Source organism: Sinocyclocheilus anshuiensis, unplaced genomic scaffold (genome assembly GCF_001515605.1).
Source record: "Sinocyclocheilus anshuiensis isolate Anshui unplaced genomic scaffold, SAMN03320099.WGS_v1.1 scaffold956, whole genome shotgun sequence".
Classification (NCBI taxonomy): Eukaryota; Metazoa; Chordata; class Actinopteri; order Cypriniformes; family Cyprinidae; genus Sinocyclocheilus; species Sinocyclocheilus anshuiensis.
Window position 1 is genome coordinate 351799 of NW_015551056.1, and position 10744 is coordinate 362542.

Sequence of the window (10744 nt, forward strand, 5' to 3'; positions counted from 1 at the left end):
ACATTATACATACCGCTGCATACTTTTTCAATTATAAAATAATAGACTGAATCTTAGACATCGAATAAATGATTTATTTGAGCACTAGAAAAATACAAGAATAATTTGAGTAATAAAAAGAAGAGAGAAAAAAAAAGAATTAGCTTTGTATGTCAAGTACATACTCTGATTGCCAGACATACTGCATTCACACTGATTGCTGGTCATACAGTCAGTAATCTAATGCTGATGGCCGGTCATACAGATGGTAATCATACAGATGACCGGCCATATAGTCAATAGTCTCACTCTTATGGCCGTTCATATAGACGGCATTCACACTGATAGCTGGTCATACAGTCAGTAATCACATGCTGATGTGCGGTCATACAGATTGGTAATCATGCATATACAGCCACATTCCCCACAAACACACACACATATATGAAAAATGTTGAATAGGAAAAAAAATAATTATTTGTGCAAAAAGCCGATCGCTAAGTTACACCTCCATCAGATTACAGGTGTGTCACAGCTTGCATTACGAGCCGTCACAAGAGAGCGTCAGAATTCAAATAAACAAGATTCCGCATATCTTTTACTTTTTTTTTTGTGGATGGTCTCATTCTGTTTGTGACACTGTATGCTACAAAACCATGTTGCTTTTTACTACCAAGACACAGTTTTTTTGAGCGTAAGTTATTCCATAACGGATACAAACAATAACTGTCCCCAAAGAAATGAGACGTAAACAAAGGAATATACATCCATATTACAACGTTATTGTTTCGTTGGAAACTAAAAGTGCTCTATAGGATGTTGTTCAGTGGACCCTTGCCTTGTTAACTAAACCAGGATTTACAGCAGTGGATGCGTTTTTGACTCGTTATTATGATGAATCTGGTATGTACTGCATTTTTATTATGCATGTTTGGATGTGTACTGCTTATACAAATTTAGCAAATACATTCCTTATAAGCTTTCCATTGAAAAACAGCGATCTATCGTCGATGCTTGAGGCTTAGACCTTTAGAATGATATATAGTTTGTCAAGATTAAGTTTGTCCCTTTTCATTTAATCTATTCGTAAACTTTGACACGTGCAAACAGAGAGCATTCAGTGCACTGGCGTCCAGGTGCGGGTTAACAGGTTAAAAGATGTACTAATGAAGCAGAGCAGGATTTACAATCCTGTTTCGACCTCACTGATTGGAGTGTTTTTGAAGCTGCTGCCACCGATCTGGATGAGCTCACAGAGACTGTAACTTCATATATCAGTTTCTGTGAGGATATGTGTATCCCCACCAGGACATGCTTATCATTCAATAATGATAAACCGTGGTTTACTGGGAAACTCAAACAGCTTCGTCACGCCAAAGAGGATGCTTACAGAAGTGGGGATAAAATCTTGTATAACCAGGCCAGGAACAGACTAACAAAGGAGATCAGAGTGGCTGAAAACAGTTTTCAGCCAAAGATCCGGCGTCAGTATGGACTGTTCTCAAGAACATCGCCTTGTACAAAACACCACCCCCACAGTCTGTGGAGAATCAACAACTGGCTGACGATCTGAATGTGTTTTACTGTCGATTTGAAAAGGCCAGTCTACCACCCCCCATCCGCTCTGATCTGCACTTCACACATTCACCTACCACCCCAAGTTTTTTTTCAGAAAAAAAGAAGACTAAGAAAGCTACAGACCCAGACGGTGTTTCACCTGCCTTTTTAAAAGTCTGCGCTGTCTTACAGTAAAAGTCTTACACAGATCTCCAACGGATCTCTGGAGCTGTGTGAAGTTCCCTGCTGCTTCAAACGGTCCACTATCATTCCAGTCCCCAAAAAACTCAAAATCACTGGACTTAATGATTACAGACCTGTCGCTCTCATGTCTGTGGTCATGAATAATTTGAGCGACTGGTCCTGGTCTACCTGAAGGACATCACTGAACCATTGCTGGATCCTCTTCAGTTTGCCTACAGAGCAAACAGGTCTGTGGACGATGCAGTCAACATGGGACTGCATTACATCCTGCAACACCTCAACAGACCTGAGAATTACGTAAGGATCCTATTTGTGGACTTCAGTTCGGCCTTCAATACCATCATGCCTGACCTGCTCTCAGACAAACTGACACAGCTCTCTGTGCCCACCTCCATCTGTCAGAGGATCACCAGCTTCCTGACAGACAGGCAGCAGCTACTGAGGCTGGGCAAACTCACACCCAGGGCCGGATTTATGCATTGTCATTCTAGGCACGTGCCTATGCTCACTCGTCCAGGGGGCCCCAAACACAATGAAGAGATATATAATATTTTGTTATACTATGGGCTATCTACAACAATAAAAGAACCAACACCTCAGAAGACATTGAGCAAATAAATATAACAAACAATAGGGTAAAAAATTACAAATTATTTCCATGTCTTCCACCTTTTTTTATGTACGGAAATCACGCTTTCTCCAGTTCTCTCTCACAGACGCACACACACACACCCGTGCACACACGCGGACAGAAACTTGTCATCAACACCGCCCCGCGAATTTATCAATAAAATAGTTTCGCAGCTGAAAAGCTACATGACATTTCTCAGTAGGGAAGTTCTTGAAGCAGTTTAACTTAAAGATTCGCTATTAGTAGACGCTGCTGCACTTCTGAGAGACGCACAGACGCAGGTATTCACACGTGCTTAATATCTCTCTGTCTCTCTCTCTCTCTCTCTCTCTCTCTCTCTAATAACTGCATTAGACTGCATTAATAACTGCATTAGCCTGCATATCATTGGCTCAAGCCTCTGTTATTAGCTCTAAAATGACGTTTTGGAATTTGCAATGAAAGGTTTGGGATGAGGTGCGTAAAAAATAGTTCAACACATTTCAGGACGGAAACATGTCTGGAAACAAGATTGTTTCTTTCTTTTGTCTTATTTAATAATGTTAATTTAACGATAAAAAATCTTGTTAATGGAAAGAATACAATTTTTATGGTTGGCAGTTACAAAAATGTGTCATGCATTATGGGATAGTATTTTGGTGCCTTATTTCATTAACTAGTTTAATCTTTAAATTATTCAATAGGCATAAACTAAACAACATAAGAATTAACAAACACCTTTATGTACTTTATGTAATGTAAATTATATAAACAAAAAGAAATTTTATTATATAAATACATTTTTAAAATAAAATGTCACTACACTACAAAAATTTTTTTTTTTGTCCTGATAAATGTAATATAATGTTTAGTTGTAAAACGTTTATGGTAAGGTATTGTAACAATTAATATAACATATTCACATTTGTTTTCTGTTAAGTTTATAAACATTGTTTTTAGTGTGCACACTCATTCCTCTTCCTGACCTGACAATTTGTGTGTGAAAAAAAAGTGATTTTACTCTCAACTGCAATGAATTTTTGAGAATGTGGATATAGCGAATGTGTTTTAAATGGCTCCTTTCATTGCTTGTATTTGTGTACAATATTACAAAAATGAAATTATCTTATTCCAATTTTTTTTTTGCTCTTTTTTTTTATAGGGGGATCAAGGTGACCAGGGACCAAGGGTATGTGTTTTTATTTTTGTTTGTTTTTGTTTTTTTCTTCTTGCATGTCCTATTCTAATGAGTGAATGAATGTGTTATATCTCCCATATGGCCTTGCGGGCTGCATGTTTGAAATGCATGGGTTTCTTAATGGTGTGTGTAAAAAAAAAAGGCTTGGAAAGGCCAAACTATAAACACCTCAAGGAGCCATTTTAAATGTTCAGTACCAGCAGTCTGCCTGCAATTCTTGCAATTCAATAAAGCTGAAGGTTTTGTAGTAGAATCGAGGTCCTAACATACTCTGACATTACAGTGACATATGAGTATTCTAGACTAAGAGATCGTTCAAATAATGTAATTATTTTCAGCTCAGTTGCTTGAGAACTTAATTCACAGGATGATTAACAATGCATTTAGCTACATTTGGCAGATTATGAAATAAATCACTTAAATATCTCATTCCATTATTCTTGCATGTGTGCTAAGTTTCAATAATTGCTCTTTAGCTGGTTGAAACACAGCTTCTCTCTAACACAGAATAAGTGCCTTTGCCTCTCCTTACCTCTCTCTCTGTTATTTGGTGCATTTTTCTGACATCTGTCATAATCTTGAATGGTCTATGAGGGGGTCTCAGCTTTAAGTGCCTTTAAATGTTTTTCCCCACAGATTGGAGCGAGCAGATGTTTTTAAAAAAAAGTAACTTTGGCCTGCCAGAGGCATCTTAATTATTTTAATCTGATGATGTCAGCCATATTTCATAGTTAACCACAGGTTTTCATAGCAAATCTCTCTTAACACTTATGTTAAATCACCCATTTTACAGTGAGAGTCTGTGGGATTATAACTTGTGAATTTCATTTGGTATCGGTGCAATAAGGATATATTTGGGTAATTATTTACATTACTATAAATTCAGTGGTATTTGAATTATTTCTCAAAAATCCTGCATATAGAGGGTATGCACATGATGTCACAGTAAGCAGGAGTCACTCACTAAAACCCTATTCACACGGGATTAGTATTACCTGGTGACCTCCAGTCATTTGTAATAATTGCGAAGGTTGTCTGTGATCTTAATCCCGTGCGAATCGGCCATGTCTGTAATTTGTAAAGTAAAAATTCCCCCGCAAATGACCTACCATATTTTGCCGAACACCGAGGTCCTGTGATAATATTAGTCCCGTGCGATTCGGCATCTCTGTGATTCGGCCAGCATTTGGCGGGTCGCATATAATTTTTCGAGATTTTTGTTTGCTGTGCGCCTTTTTATCCATCTTTCGTGAAGAATGGAGCTGCGTTGGAGTGTTTGATAGTATTTTGGGTGCTGTCATCATATCGCTACACCATACAATTTGCTGAAAGAGAAAGCTGAAAAGGTTTTGAGGTTAATGTGTTACAAATAAATCAAGCATAAAGCTTGAGATATTATTTTAACCTGGTGAAATGTAAACGACACAGCGCACGAAACTATATTAGTTTATTTTTTTTAAATCCATCTGGACCATAGAACGGGACTCTCAAAGCCTTGACATCCGGGTATCCGGGAGACAAGTCAGTAAATTCGAGTAAAATCACAGGCTTCGCTTATCCTGTGCGAATTCACCACACGAAATTCAGATGTGGGGGGGTAATTTCAAAATCACACAAGGTCCCCAGATAATACTAATCCCGTGCGAATAGGGCTTTAGACATTAATGTTCAGCTTGAATGCTGTGAAAACACATTGTAAATATGAAAGATCTGCTATGTGATTCACTGAACAAATAGGTAAAACAAGAAAGTGGAGCAATATATTTCCAGACTGCTGAATGATACAGAAAAGAGGAGCAATTGGATCGCTGCAATTCACGGAAATAACTGGAATCCAGGCACCCAATCATGGACTTGCATTTGTCATTTTGTAATGTACATTGAATTTTGGAGTAAAATCATACCCTAGGTTCCCTATCTGTCGATCACTACGAGTTATGTCATGAAGACATTAGGGGTCAACTTGCAATCATCTCTTAGTTTAACAGAAAATGCCAATGAAAATTGGCTAGTGGATTTTGCATGCTGAGCCACTCCCCGTACATACATATAAGGTGACAGCATGCTTCGAATTTTTGATTTTTGCTTCGGAGCCGAGTGTTTGTATGAAAGCTGTTATACTCCATAAAGCCATTCATCTGCTGTGACGGAGGGCTGTTCTGGTTGGCGGTATGGTGCGAATAGCTGTGTCCCTTTACAGTGATTCCCCTGGGTGCTTCAACTAAAAGAGCAGATTTCCTCTAAAAGAGCAATTGCGGACGGCTTGCCTCTTTTTAAAGATTCCGCTTTGTCCGTGTCCTCTTGGTTGCGGTCGTTTTGTGTCCTCTGATGATGGCCACAAGCGTTGCCTTCTGTGTCTGGGCATTCAGCACACTGAAGATGAGTTCACGGATGGTTCATGCCCGCACTGCGAGCGCATGACCATGGCAATACTGTGATCGTGGAGATTCGAGCTCTGGGAGATTTGAGGGTTACAGTGAGAGCTTCTCTGGGCCAGTCCCCACGGACCTCTCACTTCTCTCGCAGTGCTTGTCCTGTCCGGCTGCCAGGTTATTCTGCTGGCCCATCTCATGGCAATCCCAGTGTTGCATTCGGTGGTCCAGATGCCACTCATCTTCCTCCTCCATCCTCACTACCCTCGATGACAGGGTGGCTATGGGGTATGTAGACATTCCCCAGTTGGAGAAAGCTGTTGCAGTGCACTTGTGTCTGCAAAACGCCACCACTTGGAGGAATCGTCTGTGTCTCCCATCCAAAGCCTGTAAGCTGTTGGCAGCTCTCGCTGCCAAAGCATATATTGCTGTGGGCCAAGCCTCTTCTGCCCAGCATGCCACGGCTATCCTGCAAGTTCACCAGGCCAAGACCGTAAAACAAATGCACGAGGGTAGTATCGACCCGGGGTCGACTGACTTCGCCCTCCGAATGACAAAAATCACGGCGCGGACCCTTAGGAATGTGATGTCCACTCTGGTGGTCCAAGAGTGCCTTCTCTGGTTCAACCTGGTCGAGATGAAAAATGTTGACAAGGTGCGCTTTCTTGACACACAGCAGTGCGCAGCAGTTCTCGGCAGTACAGAAGCAGACTGAGGTATACAACACATCATGCCCCGTTAACAACTATCAACATTACCGTAGCTTTGCAGGTAGGTTTCTTGAAGCATCTTGGAGACGTTGCCACAGTTCTTCTGGATTTAATCTGTCTCAGTTTTATCTGTTTTTTCATGTCATTGTGCAAACAAAAATCTCACTGGATTATTAAAATTAATGGCAAAATTTATATTTAGAAATGTAAACTGATATTTCCTACTGACACACTACAGCAAAAGATAATAAGAAATAACGGATTTAAAACCATTTTTTAGCTGGTGAAAATACTATGTTCTAATAATTTTGGCATTTATATATATAATCTGTCAATCTAACTAATTATGTTTAATGCGTGAGTTGGCATAATTTGTGCTTGTGACGGAGCGGTAGCAGAGCATTCTCAGAACGAGTGAAAACCTCAACGCTCCGACTTTCAAAAAATCGCTCCTAGCTCCAGGCAAAATCACGCCGCTCACATACTCTGCTCCGAACGGTTCCATTCACAGTGAATGCAGTGAACTCAATTAGTGCACATGCTATGAGTTTAGCGCACATTTGGGAACGCAACGGCCACCAGTTATGCTATATTTTCGCTGCAAATGATTACAGCATTTCACTAGATTTGTAGTGAGACACGCTTTTGTAAGCATGTTTTGTCTGAAGCTGGAGATTTCCGTCAAAATAAAAGCTTAAAAGTGCAGTATTAATTTTGCTGACAGCTAGCAGTTTAAATGCAGTTCAAAATATCTCTTTCAAGTGTAGAAATTAGGAAAGAAGTATTGTAATTTCCCTTCTGTCGTGTAAAGCAAAAATAATATATCTATGAAATATTCATTTGCATTTATTTTACAGTGCAATAGTTTTACAATATATGGCTATTACGGTTATTATTATTATTATTATATTCTAATTTGTTTGGCTTCCTAAAACACCAGTGTGAATGTAATTTATTCTGAGTATGTACAATATGTCACAAACAAAAAAGAGTGTTGAGTCCTCTTCAAAGTTCAGGTAAGTCAAGTCACTGAAGTTTTCTTAGTTGAGATCATGGGTTGGAGCTCTTAATTTTGAACTCTCGAAGTGCATTAGATAGAATAATTTAACTTTAAAATGTACAAAATGTTTTCATTTGTCTCTTTTTTTAAATATTGCAATAAATATCGTATCGTGGACTTCATATTGCATTATTCTTATATATTCCACTTTTTTACCTTCAAAAACTCCTGGGTTGCTTTTGTTGTATGTTTTGGGTCATTGTCCATTTGTACTATGAAGCGAAGCCAATCAACTTGGTTCCATTTGACTAATCTGGGCAGAGAGTATATCCCTACACACTTCAACATTCTTCCGGCTGCTTCTGTCCTCTGTCACATCATCACTAAACACCAGTAACCCAGTGCTCCACCATGTTTCACTGATGATGTTGTATGCTTTGGATCATGAGCTGTTCCAAGCCTTCTCCATACTTTTTTCTTCCCGCCATTCTGGTACAGGTTAATCTTAATTTCAGTCGTCCATAGAATTCTTTTCCAGAAGTGGCCTGGCATTTTTAGATGTTTTTTGGAAAAGAAAAAAAAAACTAACACTAGCTTCTCTAATCTTTTTGTATTTTATTTATTTGTTTTCTTTTTATTTATTATAAAATTAACAAAAGCAAAAAAGGCCTATAACACTTGCTTGCTCTATTCTTTTTCTATTCTATCTGTTTTCTTTTTATTTATTATATAATAAAAAAAACCTTGCTACATGTACTGCGTTAAGCTAACTGAGACTTGTTATAGCACTTGTGTGCTATAAAAATTGCTCTTTTGTTGATTTTGATTGCTTCCATTGTCCTCATTTGTAAGTCGCTTTGGATAAAAGTGTCTGCTAAATGACTAAATGTAAATGTAAAGTCTAATCTAGCGTTGTTTGCACCTTGTGGTGAACCCTCTGTATTAGCTCTCGTGAAGTCTTCTCTTGATTGTAGACTTGACACAGTGTGATACTGTATGATACACTCCCCTGAGGGGACGTTGCTGCTTGATAACATGTCTGCTCCTTGGTTCAATTTGCCCGGTATATGCACTGCTCTCAGCGAGCACAGGTTGAGTTGAGCCCATTCCAGGAGGCGCTCTACCAAAATGAAGAGACGCTTCGAGGAGAGGCCTTCCTAGCAATTTATGTAGGACACCACAGACATGTGGTCCGATCAGATTACCACATGGTGCCCCTTTAGGACTGGCAGGAAGAACTGACAGGCTCGACCTACTGCTAGCATTTCCAGGCAGTTGATGTGGAAGCCTTTTCCGCCTTCGACCAGTGGCCAGTCAACTGTCCTTCTGCAAACCATCCCCATGGTCACGCCCTGTTCCATCCAGCGGGAGCTCTTCCAGGGGGCCAGGGCTGTTACACAGGCCTGATTTACCCTGACCTGCAGGCGTCCGTGACGCCACGCATGGGATGGAACCCGTGGTTTCAACCAGCGCTGAAGGTGGCGCATACGAAGCAGACCCAACTGTAGCGCTGGCGATGCCACCACCATGAGGTCCAGCATCCTCTGAAACGTTTTGAGAGGGCGAGTGGTGCCAATCTCGAAGAAGGTCGCCAGCCTCCGTATGGCCAAAACCCGTTCCAGCGCGACTACAGCTCTCGTTCGGGCTGAGTCGAAAATTGTTCCCAGGAACGATATTCGCTGGCTGGGGAACAACGTGCTGTTGGCAAAATTGACCCTGAGTCCCAGGCACTCCAGATGGCTGAAGAGGAGGGTCCTGTGTGATACTAGTTCTACCTCCGACTGGGCCAGAATAAGCCAGTCGTCGAGGTAGTTGAGAATGCGGATTCCCATCTGTCTCAGAGGATGGCAAGGGTCCAGCAAAAAGAACCAGTCTCCTGAGCGAATTTGTGCATTCTTGTGTATCTGTTTCAGCGTAGTCATCCTGAACGACCTTTTCATGAGGGCGTGATTCAGGTGTCTGAGATCAAGGATGGCCCGGAGGCCTCCATCCTTTTTGGGGACGAGGAAGTAGTGGCTGTGGAAGCCTGACTCGGTCTGAGCTGGGGTAACCGTTTCTACGGCTCCTATTGACAGCAAATTCATCACCTCTGAGCGCAGGATGTGTGCGTCTTTGCTCTAAACTGAGGTGGGAACCACGCAGCTGAATCACGGGGTATTCGAGCGAATTGCAGTGAATAACCTCATTTTATTGTCTCCAACACCCAGTTTGGCACTACAAGGATGGCCTGCCAGGCCTCAGCCTGTGTGACAAGGGGTTGGATTAAATTGAGAGGCTGGTCACCGTATGGGGACCCCACACTCAGAAGAGGAAATTTGCTTTCCCTAAAAATGCTTTCAAAAAATGCTTCGCTAGACTTAATGCTCTCATAGCGAGAGCAGTCAGCCCCCTGTGTGTGCTGCTTCAGCATGGGCGTGGCCGAGACACGTCCAATTTGAAGCTGTCAGTGATAATAATCATTAGTGACAGCATTCTCTTTTAATCTGCCTAAAAAGATCCTCAAACCCGGTTGCTTATTCCCTGACTTCGCTGTTTCCCTCTCCGAGGCTCGCTGAGAGAGGAGAAACGGGAGAGCTGGGGTGCTTTCCGTATTCTCGTAGTAAGAGCGGTCTATCTCAGCAGTGCAGCCTCTGCGTGGGCGTGACCCAGGCGAGAGGCACGTTCAGATACAAAGCTGTCAGCGATATTGAATCATTGGTGACAGCGTTCTGCTTCAAACCGCCCAGGAGCATTGAGCCGCTCGAAAATGAGGGGCGCCGATCCTCACGTGTAAACACATTGGCAGATCAAAGAGCTGGGGCAGACTGCTTTTGTGGTAAAAGCAGACCGTATCTGTGAGCGCAGCGAGTACGCAGGCTCTGTGTTGGCATGAGATCGCTCAGACCCGGTTGCTTAGTTCTCAGGCTTCGCTGTTTCTCTCTCCGAGACTTGCTGAGAGAGGAGAAATGGGAGAGCAGGGCTGCCTTCAGTAAAAGGCGGTCCGCGAGTGGAGAAGAGCGAGACTCATGCTTTGAGTGAGCATTCTGTCTCAATGAGTGTGCAGCTCACTGCCCTTCTTCGGCGGATCCGAGTGCAACGGGGAGAGAGAGCACGCAGGCACAGTGCCGGCATGAG

At 41.7% G+C, this 10744-nt stretch overlaps 1 protein-coding gene across 1 annotated transcript in view; it reads left to right on the top strand.

Moving 5' to 3' along the window:
- The window catches only part of LOC107661981 (collagen alpha-1(XXV) chain-like), a gene marked incomplete at its 3' end in the record, with an annotated part of 543306 nt that overhangs the window by 320468 nt on the left and 212094 nt on the right, over nt 1-10744 (top strand). Inside the window, exon 6 of the mRNA XM_016451806.1 lies at nt 3513-3539. Coding sequence (XP_016307292.1) covers nt 3513-3539 — 27 coding nt within the window. The remainder of the gene's footprint in view (nt 1-3512; nt 3540-10744) is intronic.